At 42.8% G+C, this 16,870-nt stretch overlaps 1 protein-coding gene across 3 annotated transcripts in view; it reads right to left on the reverse strand.

Annotated features, from left to right (window-relative positions):
* Window positions 1–16,870, reverse strand: part of PLCL1 (phospholipase C like 1 (inactive)) — a 506,778-nt gene that overhangs the window by 222,587 nt on the left and 267,321 nt on the right. For all 3 annotated transcript variants that reach the window (XM_078680511.1, XM_078680509.1, XM_078680510.1), the window contains exon 3: window positions 4,337–4,540. In XM_078680511.1, coding sequence (XP_078536637.1) covers window positions 4,337–4,540 — 204 coding nt within the window. The remainder of the gene's footprint in view (window positions 1–4,336; window positions 4,541–16,870) is intronic.

The raw sequence follows: 16,870 nt of genomic DNA on the forward strand, positions 1-16,870 counted from the left end.
ACATGTACCAATTCACCCCACTGCTTAGGAAGCTTTTACTGCAAAAAAATCTAAAGGATGTTCTGAAGACAAAGGGGAGGAGTGGGAAAAATAGGGTAAGATTATAGGAGCTGAAAGGAAGTATTTTAATATTTTACAGAATTTTTGTGGGGTTCTTGCTAGAGATGCATAATGTGAAGAGGCAGCACCAGTGAAGTATTTCAAAGCAGTGCCGTGGGAGATGAATATTTTTGATTTGAAGCAAAGCTCTGTTTTGCTCCTCAGAATTTTAAAGTCTCTGGATAATGCTAAGAAGTAATGAAGGTAGGCAGGTTGTTAAAGTTTAAGAATGTAATCTTGGGAATAAGAGGCCTATCTTTCAGTGCAATGTCTAAACCTCAGATGAAAGCTATTAGTCACATGACTATGGCAGCCAAAGAATTCTCTTATTAGCACACATTGGAAAATACGGTGTGTTCTGACCATGTAGTGCATCACTTAGTCTGTTAAAACACCTACAAGAACTTGTCAGATGCTTGGTCACCACTGATATGTCATCTACCGAAGAGAGTCCATGATAGCACGCCGGCTCTAATGAAATACTTACACCGCTCGCATTACCAAAGTATCCAACAATGGCCTCTGTGACTTTCAATATAAGCATATTACCCTTGGACCATACTCACTTACTCACTTAGCCTAGTTTGTCCATCCTTACAATTTCACAGGTGCACATAACTTAGCCCAGATAGGTAGATGTTTTATTAGATTTGAGTGTTTACTTTAAGTAGTGAATTGATTACTTTTCATTACCTAAGCAATTCTGAAAGAGACAATCATGTGTTCCTCGATATCTATAAATCTCCTTGTAATACTAAGGGCTTCAATATTATTTGACCTGAATATTCCTGTTAATTACCCCCAACCCACCCCTGGAATTACCGTTATTGAGGGTTTCAAATATTACATGGTTTTAGACAATAGTATGTGGGAATCTATTGTTTCTATTCTGATTTCTGCATGTTTTTCCCCCAATGTTTCACACAGATAGCTGAAATCTCAGTGTAAAAACACCACAATGTGTAATCCTGATAGGGCTGGTAATGGTAACTAACTGGACCCAACTTCTATAACTGGAGTACTTGGAATAAGGCCAGAGGAAGTATCCTTTTATTCACCAGCACATAACAAAATAAAATGTAGTTCTATTGTTAAGAATGTATGTATTTTAAAATGTTGATTAAATACATAGTGAGTAGCCACACATTAAACCGAATTGTTTATAACTATGCTTGATCGATAGAAACAAATCTTCATATTTAGACACCCAGCTAAGTACTTATTTTTTATGTTTTATCACTTTTATGTATGTGCTAGAGATAGACCCAGTCTCATTTCATCAAAAACGTTCACAAAAAATATATAAATAGATGGGCAGTGGATCAGCCCTCTCCATCGATTGATCTGTTCAGCTAACATTCACATGTTGCTGCCGGCCACCACAGCATACTGCATGGGGCAGTGGGTAAGCCCAGTTTAGTCATGGCTTTCTTGTACTGTCCGGGATGGCATTTTCCCTGATCACCTATGCGTGTCTGTCTAAAAGGGATTGCAGGCAGTACCAGGTCCTGTATGCCAATACTCAACTGTGTAATTGATTTTCTGCATTCCATTCTTTTGCCTTTTTATTGTTTTGGGGCCATTTTTGACTATTTAAACTATGCCTTGAGATTATAATAATTCAATTTCATTAGTACATTTTCTTTACGTCAAGAACAAATGTATGTCTCTGTGATGTGCTTTAAAGCAAAAAGGGTTTCTTTACCCTTTGCAGGTACACTTCCCTGCTAGAAATCACCCACAAATACCCCTGGGTGATAAGGCGCTTTATAAGCTTATGATAACATAACATAACATAACAAATGCAATGCAATGTTTTTTTCTCTTTAAAATGTTTATTGTAAGTAAATGGCCTCAACTTTTAATCAATGGCATGTTTTATTTGTATTTTGGTGGACAAGCTTGTATTATAAAATAAAATAAATAACCATTGCAACAGCTTGCAAAACCAGACCTACTGACTTTGCCATAACATGCTACAATTTGAAGATCGAGAGCCAGTTGTTGCTCTTGCAGTTGAGGTGTAAAGTTAAAGTGCCACGTTCTTTAATTTGAACAAAATTAACTTCCATTATTGTTCACAACCACTGGAGTTGTTAACAGTGTCCACCTTTAAAAATCTAAGGCTTCTACATGTTTCAGATTCTAAATGTTCTCCCTAGAAGTATATTTATTGAAATGGCGCCCTCCTGAAGAGATTTCAGGCGTGAGGTGTTCATAGTTATTGCTGTTATCATTGAAAGCTTAAATTGTGGCTTCTTCATCTGGAGTGATGGTGGTCGTAAAGTGCCGGCTAAACATATCTCCTTTAAAATAAGCAATTTGACTGTAGTGTTTATCAATGTTTAAAATTCAATGACATAAGAATAATAATATTAATATATTGGTTAACCTGACACATTTAACAAGTTCATTTATAGCAACATACACATTTGAAGTTTATGGTATAATATACATTTAGCGATTACCTACAGGCAATACAAGTTTAAGTTTTGATAAATGTTTGGAAAGCAGCAGCCCTCTTGGCTATGTTTTCTTTTGGGCCAGAATGTTTACATTGGCCACAAGATATGTCTCATAGAGCAGTGACAAATACAATATTTTAAATAAGTACATTTCAGGTTAGAGCAAAGGATGTCTAGCGCAGTGACAAATACAATATTTTAAATAAGTACATTTCAGATTAGAACAAAGGATGTCAGGTGGTGAGGAATGGCACACATTTTATAATAGTATTAGTTCTACCAGTTCGGCTAAGTCTACTAACATTTGTTACTACTACTACCACTGCTTGTATTTCTACAACATTTTCCTAATTTTAAAACTTAAATAGAGATGTAAAGCGCTTACGGTGGATTAAACTTTGAGAATTTGCACAGTATTGTTTTCATAGCTCTCCTACATGCCAACTGGGTATCTACTGGTGGATAGTAAATGGCTACTGAAGCCACAGTTTAACCACATGCTAGCAGAAAATATGCTGATGGTTTACTAGATCTGGACACACACGGCAAAAGCACTGGAACACCAATCCTAGAAGGAGTGTTTAGCATCTTAAATTCCATGCGCGTCTTTATTGGTAGCCATGCAGATAGCATACTACTGGTGTAGTGAATACTTTTGTTTTGCTGATGTTATACTTCTAAAAGCTTACGTCAGTAATATGAACTTCTAACTCATATTTGTAACCCCCTCACTGTTTCCTATTATGGCTCAAGCTATAGCAGCCGCTTCTGGATGGATCTGAATTGAATGGAAATGTACCTCAGCAGCTTTAGTTGCTATTAAGATGGTTTGATGACCTTATTAATTTGATTCTCCATTCCAAAGGAATTAGTGATGTGTAACTCCAAATAGCCCTTGTTTTAATGAACTTAGAAGCTGGCAACCAGAATAATCATGAGGTGATCGAGGGCCAGACATGTTTTCGTTCAATCACCAATATCTGTGGGCAAAAACTCTATCTTCTTGTCTTTTAAGATCATCCAGTTAGAGTGCATGGAATTAGCAATGCTGGCATATGTGCCCAAATCAGTGTCTTAGTCATGTCTACAACTCACTGAGTTAAGATTGAAAATTGACTGAGCATCATCTATTTCATCGCATGCAGACGCTGAAGGGGAATTGGAAACAATACAAGCAAAGCAATAGTCTTAGGGTTCCTTACAAGGAATCGCAGCTAATGAAAAACAAAATTCTATCCTCACAATCCAGTTTTGTAGGATGACTATGGGGCACAGAACTGGGCTATCTGACATACTAACTTTTTTCTGCTACCTCAGTTTCTATAATTAGATGGGAGTATTTGCAATATAAAACACAGGCCAAACATGAGAGAGAAAACATACCTCTGTACTAAACCCTAATATGATAATCTTCCAAACATTGTCACTTTACCGAATCTGAGATGGGCGGTTAGGTTGCTGGTAGACCAACTTTGAACGGCGTGTTTGGCATAAGGTGTTTGGTAAGTTTTTATCCTTCAAAAACTGGTACCTCTCTAATAAGTCTACAATTTACCATTGATGTACCAATGGCCTTCTAACCGCTGCTGAGAACAGTCTCGCAAACTTAATACAAAACCAAATTCCACATAGCTTCAAATGCATTGTACCACTTAAACGTAAAAACAGAGATCAACCTTTTAATGCCCTGACCTAGGAATGTTAGCATACAAGACCATAACCCAATTCTGAGGCACAAACACAGTGTCAAACGTCATGGGAACAACTCCTACCAGATCGTATGCAGACAGGATCTTCTTCTGCAGCTCAGGTGTGGCTCCCACTGGCTCCAGGTAAGGAAAGCTCTCCTTCATGATCAGGGCCACTGATGGAGAATTATCATTGTTCACCAGGCGGGAGGAGAGAGACAGCATGCACTGCTTCAGGCTAGCACTGGTAGGAAGGCCACACAGCTCTTTCACGGACACTATTGCATTCTGATGAAACAAAAAGCAAAATCAGTGTTCTGGGTCATTTCAGTCAAAGACATAACCGATCTTTCTGATGTGGGCTCACTGCTTGGGGATGCTCCAGTTTAATTTGTGCAGCTCAGTTTCTAGCCTTTTGGTTTTGGAAGGTCATTAGAAGTGGGTAGAAATCTGATATACAACCCATAAGAAATCTAAGCCGTAGTGCACCCACTAAGAATAATGTCATCTCAAGGTCAGAACTGATAGCTATTTCAAGACCTGGAGCATTTTATGCACGATGGGATTTTCATGACTGGTATCAGGAACAGAAATATTTTTCAACAGTCAATTTATGTAAGTTCACTTTACACACCAAATTACTTTTTTCCCAAGTGAAAATCCATGCCTATGATTCACAAAATGTGGATCTATATTCATAAACATATTTCTCGGATATGTGAACTCCCACAAACGTACGTGTTTGTGTGTATTCACAGCTTTGTTCATGGCCCATTACCTGGAAATTGTCAGGGTTGCTCCAGTTAAGGGCAGGAAAAAATAGTTTTTCAGTGTTAGAAAGTGAAGGAAACAAACAGAACTTGTGTGAGGCTGTAGGGAAAGGAACTTCCTCAAGTTCACAAAATGTCCAAAATGTCAGCAAGAGCCACTGTACTGTCTTGAATGTTTTTGCATGAGCAAATATACTCATATACATTAGCCCATGCAAAGATTTATTTCACAGCACTACTCCTTAGAAAACACAAACAAGTTGTAGCATCCCAATAGCAGCCCTGATAAGGTCTGTGAGATTCTAAAAGCAAAACCTACAAGAGCAATATACTGATATTTTTTTAATCTTGCTCTGCAAGTCCAGGGGCACTAAGAGGGTTAGTTAGACCCACAGAGAGTGGTCTGCCAAGGTATTGGGGGAGAGGGGGAGCAGAGAGGGGGAATGGCAGCAAACTATCCTCTGTGATTTGGAAAGTTCCTCCAGCTTGCATCCCATATTAAATGGATTTAACTGGCACGATGTACACAGTGCTGAGTCCTAACAAACTCTGTTCGGTGTAACATAGAGGCTGCACAAGATATAAAGTACATACAGAATACTTGTGACACTTCACATCCACACCAGGCATCCAACTTTAGTATGAAGTGCAATGCATCACAACACACGTCGTCTTCCAACCACTTACTTGCCTTTGCACGTAAATAACAAACACAAAACGATATATTGGCCAGCAAACACATAGCTCTGTCGAACCGCCCCATCCCTGCCAGTGGAATAACAGCAAATGTAGGCCCCCCCTGCAGAATTTGTTGAGGGGCCCCTGAGTATCCCATATCTCACAGATATATATTAGCCTTGGGTTGCATGCCACCCCTGAAGGTTTAGGGGGCCCTGAACGGTTTGGGGACCCCTGCACCCCTTGCAAGAGCCTGTGCTACACCCCTGATCGCTGCACCACACGCCATTGGAAATTTCACACATTTCGAGACTACATGGGCAGCAGGCTGTCCTACCAGTCGATGTTAAACCACTCTCTTCACTGCCAGGAAATCTTCTCCATGTCACCATCTCCCTTTCACTCCATTACGATTAGGTGCTCACAGGGGCTCTTTCAAAGCAGCCCCTTTAAATACTGCAATGTTGGCAGGGCTGGAGCACTGTCGTCCACTGCAACATTAAAATGGTCACAACCATCCCATCCTCGTAATTCATATATGCAACGTATTGTCTACGTTTATAGAGGGAATATTGTGAGAGAGCTGTACTAGAAGTTAGTGCAAGAAAGATAACATCGAGCCTCCTCTCTGCACACCTTAGATAATTGTTGACGGTCTCTTTGCTCTGGTTTTAAGGGGTTACGTTAAAACAGGTTGGTTTGTAGGGTCCTTCTGAAGGTGGACAGATTTCAGGCATGTTATAGATCCTGAGGTAAAGAGTTCCACAGCGAGGAGCCCATAGTATGTCTGATCCTGGCGATGCAGAACAGCTTTTTAGTCACATCTTCTTAATTCCCTAAGACGGATTTTTTATAAGTAGAAACTGGGCTCACTAAATATCAGGGAGCCAGACCCTTGATAAATTAAAAAAATAAGCAGCGTAATTGGAATTGGACTCAGCCTTGAACAGGAACACATTTGAGATGTTTATGAAGATCATTAAACCGAGAAACCGAAGTCCTGTCTACAGATGGTTGCAGTTGTGTAGCTTCAAGTTAATGGCTGCTCCCAACAGCAATGCTTTATGTTGGATATCATGGCGGTATAGGACTTAATTTCACTGACTTAAGTACTAAGGTCAAGTTGACATGAAAGGAAATACCTATTTTTTTATTATTTTTAATTTCAGAAGAGGTCACTGCTTTTTTATTAAGAATCTCTGCAATCAGGATCAAAGAGAGATTGTATTTTTCCTTAGTCCCAAATGAGATGATCTCGGATTTGAAGTGAGTGAACTGGAGAAAGTTGTAGTCATCCAGACCTCAGGGACCTACAGTACTTCCTGTAGATAGGATCTTGAACAAATTTTAGACAGCCGTGCATTATCCACGTACTATTGAATTCCCAGTTTACAATACTTTAAAATAGCAATCAAAGGGTAAAACTTGATTTTTTTTTAAATATATACCTTTTATTGGAAATCTCTCAAGGCATGAATAAAATTGGAGAAAGATATAGTGTGACACATCAAGTATATATCCATTCGACAATACTGCACATAAGGAAGCTACAGGAAGTTTCTTCCAGCCCATCTCAGCGTTCGATATGCTGAGCTCATGTTTGGAGATGCTCTCTGAGATAGTCTTTTCTTTAGCTGAGTCAAAAAAGCGAATCTATTTCTTAACTAGTCAGTGCCCTAAACTACCCACCAGAGAATTACCACCATAACAAGCATTTACAATGCAATGGTCTCTGCATTATTAAAGGTAGAGCTATTGGCATTGCTCATGACTTTTTTTTTTAGTTTTTTTTTTTATCATAAATAAATGGCATTGTCATTTACACTGCCAATAACTTAATCGTTAAATAAATGGCATTGTCATTTACAATGCCAATAGCTTAATCGCTCGCAAATGAATGACCTATTGCATTTACACCCACACAGAGCCACACACACAAAGCCACCCACACACACATACAGAGCCACCCACACAGAGCCACCCACACAGAGTAATTCACATAGAGCCACCTACACAGAGCCACCCTCACACAGACAGAGCCACCCACACATAGAGCCACCTACAAAAAAAGCTATCCACACAGAGCCACACACACACACAGAGCCACACACACACAGAGCCACACACACAAACACACACACACACACACACACACACACACACACACACACACAGAGCCACACACAGGTCTGATTGGTGCATGGATGTCACTGTAAGTTATTTTGACATACTGCGACCACCCTGTTCTCAATGGGTGGTTGTTGGTCTTGTTGGGGGTGGAGGATCACATCCCATTGGGAGGCAAGGGGGTTATTTCTATAGATTACACCTCTCCTCACTATGGAGACCAGCGCTCTTTGCCTGTGCCCATTTAGTCACCTTCATCCACCATAGTGGTAGCGGCGGGGGTTGTGGCAACTTCCACATCATCCCCACTACTCATTTTGTTAGGAGTAGGGTAAGGTCGATAAAGTGGGTTGTTGCCTTCTTAGCTTTGAGGCTTGGAAACAAACTGAGGAGGCATTGTTGGCCCCTCCTAGTTGCCTGGGATAAATCTGACCATTCTATGTTCTAATAATTCCCCAGTGCTCTACACGTTCACAACACATGCACTGCATCTGCTGGGCTTGTTGTACATTGGGGACATTCATCTGGTACTAGAAGATAGATCCGGTTGAAATGGTGGGAAGGGGGGTCAGATAGGCCCTATGAAGAATACAAAATGTTATATATTCGAAGCAGAAATTGTGGGATGTCTTGCTGGGATATTCCAGGGCGACAAACCATTCTGTACCACATAATGCTTGTCCTAGTCCCAGGCAGATTGTAAGATGATCTATGATGTAAGTGAATCTCTCACATAGGCCCAATGGAGCCATGTCACCAGTTGTATGCCCTGACCGACTGAGTGCAAAGCATGTAAAATTAGATCTTGGGCCGGTTCTTGACACTGTATCCCCCAGTGTTGGTACACTATCACCTTGAGCGCCCGATAAGTCAGGAAGACTTTACCGAGGAGGCTATTGACATCTTGGAGGTTCTGAAAGAACAGCAAAGCCATGCTGGCAATAAGATCGCCTAGAGTATGAATGCGGGACATCTCCCAGACCTCGAGGGTGTGGCCAGTAGGAACTTGGTCACCCATTGGGAACCTCAGTGGCACAAGCACAGAGTATTTAAAATTGCAGACAGCCATCCAGGGGAGCCCAACCCCATTGGTGTGATGTCCAGCTAATCAGAGTTCCACCCATTGAATTTGGGCAGTCCAGTGCCCGAGATCAGTTTGAGCAACGGTGAATCTAAGTTTCAAAAGGTATGCATGGGGATCAAAACCGGGAGGATGGAGAAGAGGTAGAGTAAATGACGCAGCATCACTATTTTGGATAAAGCGATAAATCCCCCAACGGACAATGGCAAGGTTGTCCAAAAGGCCAATTGGGCTTACAGGGAGCATATGACCTTGCTAAAATTTCCCTCCAGAAGATCCTCTTCCATAAGATAGATCTGTATCCCCAAGTAGGCTGAGGGGCACATGTCAGAGCCTCGGACCCCAGCTGTACTCGCTAAACAGGGAGATGCTCTCTGAATGAACTTTTTGTGGTTGATTCGAAGGCCTGACATCTTTTTGAAGCTGTGCAGGATTGAAGTAAATGGACACAGGTCCTTGTAGACATCGTAGACTTGTAGACATCGCAGAGATAAAGGATCATATCATCCGCATATAGCGAAATAGCATGTGTCTGAGGTCTAACAGGTATACCCCAATTGTGTCCACTGGTAGATAGGAGATCCAAAATATAACAAACTGTCCAGGCCTTGCCAGTGTTTTTTGTACAGGGCAATTCAATTTAAAACAATCAGTTGGCGTCCAAGGCCGGACCAGCACATCGCAGAGAATACATAGTCCCAATTTAAGGTCTAGGGAGAGGCAGACCACATTCGGCCAGTCTTCGGACACTATCTCCTTGACCACATATAGACCGCAGCTGTTCAGTGAACCGATTTTGATCCGGATGGATCAGTGTCGGTAAAAGATGCAGGATTCAGCCTGAAAAAATCTTATTGAGGATTACCTGCCAGGGTCCAGTGTTTAAACCAGTCTCCAAGGAAGCAGTTAAAGTCACAACCCAGTATCCAACAGATATATATGTGTGTGTGTGTGGGTGTGTGTGTATATATATATATATATATATATATATTACCTACTGGCGATAGCCAGTAGGTATATATAGTTAGTATTTTTTCTCTATGGGATTTCTGAAAATTCTATGTCTAATAACTTTGGCGTTTGTGGACGGAATTGGCTGAAATTTTCAGGAAAATGGCACAATTTGTTTCTGAGCAGCCCCTGAAAATTTGGGGGGGTTTCGTCAAGGGGGGCCGAGAAAAAAGGGGGGTCCCAAAACGCGTTTTTCCCATTCATTTTTTCATAGGGCGGTTGGACTCACTTTTAGCTCGAACGGCTGATTGGATTTACATGAAACTTGGCAAAATTGTAGATATGGTTTGCCCGACGTGCCTTTGCTATGTCTCAATATATGTGCTCCAGTGGATTTTGAGAAATTAACGTTTAAAAAAATATATATATCTGTAACAGCGCTCCGGTTAGCGCCCCGGTTTGCGTACCTGGCGCGTAACGGAACTTCGCGAAGCGAAGCTGATTGGCTCTCCGGTGGCTGTCAACATTCTAAACAGTCCGGAGCAGCCGCCATCTTGTCTCTCGGTAGGATCGAGAGACAAGATGTGGTGAAAAACGAAGGGGGAAATGAAGGATAGGGGGCAAGGTAGACCCCTCCTGACCCCCTAGGATTGATGAGGGGGATATTAAAGTGCCCCGCGGGGCAAAAAATAAAAAAATAAAATTTTTTAGATTTTTCGCCGTAGAGGCGCGTCCCGGTACGCGAACCGGGCAGCTCACCGGGCAGCTAACCAGGCAGCTAACCGGCAGGGTAGCTGTCAACATTGTAAACAGTCCGGAGCAGCCGCCATCTTGTTTCTCTGTAGGTTCGAGAGACAAGATGTGGTGAAAAACGAAGGGGGAAATGAAGGAAAGGGGGCAAGGTAAACCCCTCCTGACCCCCTAGGATTGATGAGGGGGATATTAAAGTCCCCCGCGGGGCAAAAAATAAAAAATAAAAATTTTGCGATTTTTCGCGGTAGAGGCGCTTCCCGGTGCGTGAACCGGGCAGCTAACCGGCAGCGTAACGGGAGTCCGCCATCTTGTGTTTTTGGAGCGTCCGGTTCGCGTACCGGGTAGCGTCCCGGTAAGCGTAACAAGGGGAAAACCAAGAGAAACAGTAAAAAAAAAATTAAGGGAATAGATTTCCACCAAACTTTGAAAAATTGTAGGGACTGTTTGTTTGATGTGCCTTTGCAAGGCCTCAAGATATGTGCACGTGTGGATTTTGTCTAATTAAGGTTAAAAAAAATATATATATCTGTAAGCGAGCTCCGGCGCGCTTACGTTACGGGTTTTGTTTGCGCTGCAGAGCCGATACGTCACGGTTATGCGACGCGTCATGAGGCGTCTCACATGGCTACGTGATACGTCACGTAATAAAGAATATATTTTACAGATATAGATATTAGCTTTTAAAAAACCAATGAAATTCACTGAAAAACCCATAGCTTATAGACCATATATAGTTAGGAATTTGCATTTACAAAACCTTGAAAATTCACTGAAAAAACCCTAGGTTAGAGACCATATATAGTTAGCTGGACATTTTATTGACATAAAACCAATGAAATTCCATATATAGTTAGTTGCACTAACTATATATCGCGCACCCGCAATCCACTGCTGATGATGTCACATATTACATCATTCATGACATGGTCAGTGACATCACTGATGACATCACTGATGACATCTCAAATGACATCACTGATGACATCACTGATGACATCTCAAATGACATCACTGATGACATCATGACACACCAATACCAGTTACTACATACGCACTCACTGATTCCTACGTCTACACACACATTCACTCATTCACCCATACAATCACTCATACATACAGTCACTCATTATTACAACACTATCATATGCACTCATACACCTATGCAGACACTCACACACTGCCACTCATCCATGGAGTTACTCACACACCTAGTCAGTCCTGTAAAGAATCAATCACACTTCGATTTCCTCATCTATACAGTTAAACACAGAACACCATACTTTTTCACACATATACTAACACATACTTACTCTCTTATACAATCACTGATACAAGTACACATTGATATGCACAGAGTCACACACCTCCCAGCCAGCCACACACACACTCTTCACACAGTCTTCCATACATCCACTCATTCTTCAATATGTAAAACATATTTAAACTTTACAAAAACACACAGACACTAGATGATGTCATCAGTGATGTCATCAGTGATGTCATTTGAGATGTCATCAGTGATGTCATCAGTGATGTCACTGACCATGTCATGAATGATGTAATATGTGACATCATCAGCAGTGGATTGCGGGTGCGCGATATATAGTTAGTGCAACTAACTATATATGGAATTTCATTGGTTTTGTGTCAATAAAATGTCCAGCTAACTATATATGGTCTCTAACCAATGGTTTTTTCAGTGAATAATATATATATATATATTATATATATATATATATATATATACATATATATATATATATATATATACATATATAAAAAAGTCTCTACCTTACACTGATATCATCACTGTGTCACTTTGTCTCACTTTAGTCACATATGTCACCTTTTTCACCTTTGTGGATATAATTGTACATATGACTGCCATATATGTCTGAACCTTGTTCATATATAAAAACAAAAAGTGATGGTTTACATTGTATGAGTTCCTTTATTTATGTTTATGAGGGGTTTTGTAGAACTGCTTAACTATCATTATGGATTAATGATTGACTGGTTTAAAACTTTATTCCGGCATCATACATGAAGCAAGTGTCTGACCCGACAGCATCTGTTGTAGATTACGTCCTAAAACATGTGTTGGCAGTTCTTTTCTCTGCTTGAAGTTTGAATCGAAGATATATATCAATATTACAAAACTAGGGGGAGGAGCCAAGCTGGCGACCGAGATGGCTGCATAGACGCTCGGCTCCGTGAGCCTTCTCACCCCGCGCATACATCCTGGCAACTATCCTGAGCCATAACGGCATATTTAAGTAGGCGAAGGACAACTTTCACTGACCGTTTGCTCCTGAGGCTTTTACGTGCGGCAGACCCGTGGAACTGTCCCCGACTGTTTTGCGGCCTTCAGGGAGCTGGAACCGGGGTGTCGAGTGAGGAGAGTGGCCGGCCGCGACTGCGACAACAGCGGTCTCTGGCGGGGGTGTGGAGTCGGCCGGAGGGCACCGGAGATCTGATGGGCCGATGGCGACAGTGCTGACCCAGTCCATTTAGTGGAGTGCCTTGTGGGATGTGCGGTGAAGCAGGGTCGAGGGGAGTGCACGATACTTGGCCCCTTTTCCAGTGTTGTGTCCGGGCGTGCCTACTGACTTCTCCCGGAATCGGCGGGCGGCTCCCAGGGAGCGGCGGAGATTTTGTTTAGCCTTTTGGTGACCCTTTGCTGGGAGGCCTGCCTTGACTTTCGGGATCCTTGTGGCAATTCCTGTTGCGCCCCGGTGTGGGGCCCAGTCCCGAGGTGTGGTGGAGAAGGACGAGGCCGGATCAGCTAAGATGGCGGACGGCACCCTCTTACGCAGACCACATCCAGGCAGAGAAGCTGCTGTGCGGGAGAGTCCTGGGGACTGGCGACGCGAGACGGAGCCCACGTCCAGAGATATCCTGGCTGCGCTAACAACCCTGCATACGACCCTGCTCCGGGACGCCCGGGATCTGGGAAGAAGGATGGCCGCCATTGTTGACCCGCCGTTCCACACGGGCATGGTTCGATCTCATGGAAGCGCCGATGTGCCCGCCTCTGCGTCAGTGATGAGTGCTCCAGCTACGCCTATGTTCGTGGAGAAGCTGGAAGACCCGGTTCATGAGGTCGCTTTGGACAGATCTGTTGTACATGTGAGTGACTCGTCGGGGCCCTTATCTATTCGGCGGCTGGGGAAACAACGTCGATCTATGGTCTGGGCTGCCTCGACGGCGTTTCAGCGCTTACCGGATGATGTGCCTCTCTTTCCCTGGCTGATGAGACTGTGTCCGGACTGGAGGATGTTGTCGGGGTCGATACTGACACAGCAGGATTTCCACCATACATGCTCGGCTGGGTTTTGGTGGCTGCAGTCCCATGGAATAACGACACTGCCCGGTCCGCCCGGATCACTCGGACCCTCCATGCTGCTCTGTATGCCGCTTGCTAAGTGGGCTTATGTTGGTACTATTGATAGGAAAGGCCAGGGGTGAGACCGTTTAGGGCCTAGTGGAATTTATTGTTGGCTGACTGTGATTTGGGGGACACTCTGCGGGGATGTTATTGATTGTGCTATCGGTGATTAATGTTTTCCATGGCTATTCTGATCTCGCTTTTGGGATGTTTACTGAGCGCGGTGGTGGGGGGGGCCGGGTGGCCAGATCGATGGCCCTTCCCCACATTTTTCCTCTTTTTTTTCTTTTTCTCTTTCTCTATATTTCGGGCCTCTTATTTAGGGCGACAGGCACGTTGCTGGGGGGGGATAGGCCGTAGCCTTCTGCAGGGGTGCAGGGTGGGGGGTAGGGGGATGGGGTTTGTTAATTTGTCTTTTTTTTGTTTCTATGGCCCTCTGTATTTTTTCCTTTTTGGTGTCGTCGTTTTTCATGTTTCCTACAGTATGTTTCGTCTTGAGGGGTGGGGTGCAGCTTTGCTACGTACTGTGTTTGTCTTTGCGTTTATCCTGACTCGTGTGCCTTACCCCTGCTACTTCAAACGTATTTGCACAATTTGCGGATTTCCTGTTTCAGACTTGCTATTGTAGGACAATGTGTGACCGTCTGGCATTGATTCTGAGTTTTTCTTTATTGTAAAATGAACCTTCTCAAATCCTGCATCTCGCACAGTACGCTTGAATACAAGTTATATCCTGGACACTTCTTGGACCCTGATTTTCGGACTGCTGTATTTTTCTACATTGACTTGCTGTACTTACGTCTTGATTAGCGGCCGGCCGGGATGGTTGTAGGCCCATACTTGTATTTACTTGAAGTGACAATAAAGGTTCTCAAAAAAAATATATATATATTACAAAACTATATATTTTAGGGTGCCTATTAAAGGTTTTGATTATTCACTTTCGAAACAAGTAGAGGATTACACGTTCTTCATCTGGGTACAGTTGCAGCTTCAAACCTCAATTCTCCTGTAATGATTCACTGCACTAGCACTTTGAAAGTTCCCCTTCGTCATCCATTATCCCTAACCAAGCCTTTCAAAACTGAAAGGCACGTGGGTCTCAATACCCGATTCCTCATTTCCAGACATGTTCATGCAAGCATAATGTTCTCATTAGTTCTGCCAGATTTTCTCTTCAGCCAATAGAAGATTTTCTTTGTGTATGCTTGAGGCACTTCACAATTGCAAAAGGATCAATGCACAGTAAATATGTGGAACTTATTATAAGACAAATATAACTTCTAGTCAACTATGTTGGCCTCAAATCACAAAGCCTTCTCTATGAGTACCGTTGTTTTACATCAGACTTTGGTATGGCCTATCCTTGAATATCCAGGAGTGAGATACACTTTGAGAAAAAAATCTTCAGAAACCTGGGTCTGGGTTTTATCAGAATTTACAATAAAACGTTTGCATTTCCATCTGTATTCACGTGGAGGCATGCTAATTTATTTATAAATTATGAAGTATCAAGTGAATGTCGCTCATTACAAAAACTTTTGGGCAAGCGGAGTACCAGCAGGGAGTACCAAAACATGGCAGAGGGATGTGGAAGCCTTGGGCACAACTATACTGGAGGTTGTGGTAAAGACGATCAGGACCCAGGAAGCATTAGAAAATTCATGATGAGGGTTATGCAGTGGCATACAAAAGTTAGCTACCTACTTCTTTCAAGTATTTAATAAAGGGACATGAAGAGGTGTAGTGTGAATATATGTTTTACTGAGGCATCATTGCAGTTGTTCATGTAAGCTTGGATATGATAATACCTGTGGTACACTTTTTCTTTTAAAAGATGGCATTCTGAGTCAATCCTCTGCCTCTGAGGAATGAATGAGCTGATAATCCTAGGTAGGTTGGTTAAATATTTTACTGGCAACTATATGTAAAGTGGGCCAGTGTGAAATAAGATGTACCTTCCTGTGTGTGTCAGTAAAGAGCAGCAGAAAGACAGGGGCTTCTTGCTAGAAATGGTGGCCTTCACAGAGAGGATGGGTGCCCTTATTCTCTGTGACTTGATGCAGAGACTTCAGAAGTCAAAAGAGAATGATCACTACAGAACTGCTATACCAAGGTTCAAAAGAACTAAACATCAGTGGAGTAGCTAACCCTATGGGCGCCCGTGGCGGCCTCTGCGTTTGCCGCCCCGCGGTGGCCACATAAAGAGCGGGGGTGAGATGCTGGCAAGTATGTTCTCTGTTTGCCACCCCATCACGGCAAACGCATTGAGGAGAGGGGGCTAGGGGTTGGGGTTGTTGCAGCCCCGAGACAGCAGGTGATAGCGGGGGAGGCCGCCACCCACCAAAACTCATGCTGCCTGGGGCGACACCCACCCTCCAGCTACACCACTGCTAAACATGTATCACAGGTGTGAAGTTAGGACTTTAGGCCCTGATCTGAAGTTTGGAAAATGGGTACTTCATCATAAATGTGACAGATATCCTGTACACAGTGCTTAATTTGTAAAAAATATAAGTGCCAGGGCCCATGTCAGGAGGCCACTGCGGCTTACACCACCCACTACCTCTGTGTGCCCTGACAACGAAGTATCCACACAACCACAAGCCATCACACTCCTACAAGTGTGACAAATCAGACTATTCCAGGCTCTGAAAAACTATAAGAATGGCTTTGGCAGCAGGTATTAGTAATTTTGAATGTAGATGGAAGTGATAAACAACTGTTGCTGCGCTCATCTCTAAGTAAAACAAATAGCACCACCATGTGGCAGACTGACATAAGTGCTGGTGTTGCAAATAAGTGCTGGTGCCGAGCACTGGAAACCACCGGCTCAAATTAAGCACTGCCTGGCCACCTCATTACACGTG

The sequence above is a fragment of the Lissotriton helveticus genome, chromosome 3_1 (genome assembly GCF_964261635.1).
Source record: "Lissotriton helveticus chromosome 3_1, aLisHel1.1, whole genome shotgun sequence".
NCBI classification, from domain to species: domain Eukaryota; kingdom Metazoa; phylum Chordata; class Amphibia; order Caudata; family Salamandridae; genus Lissotriton; species Lissotriton helveticus.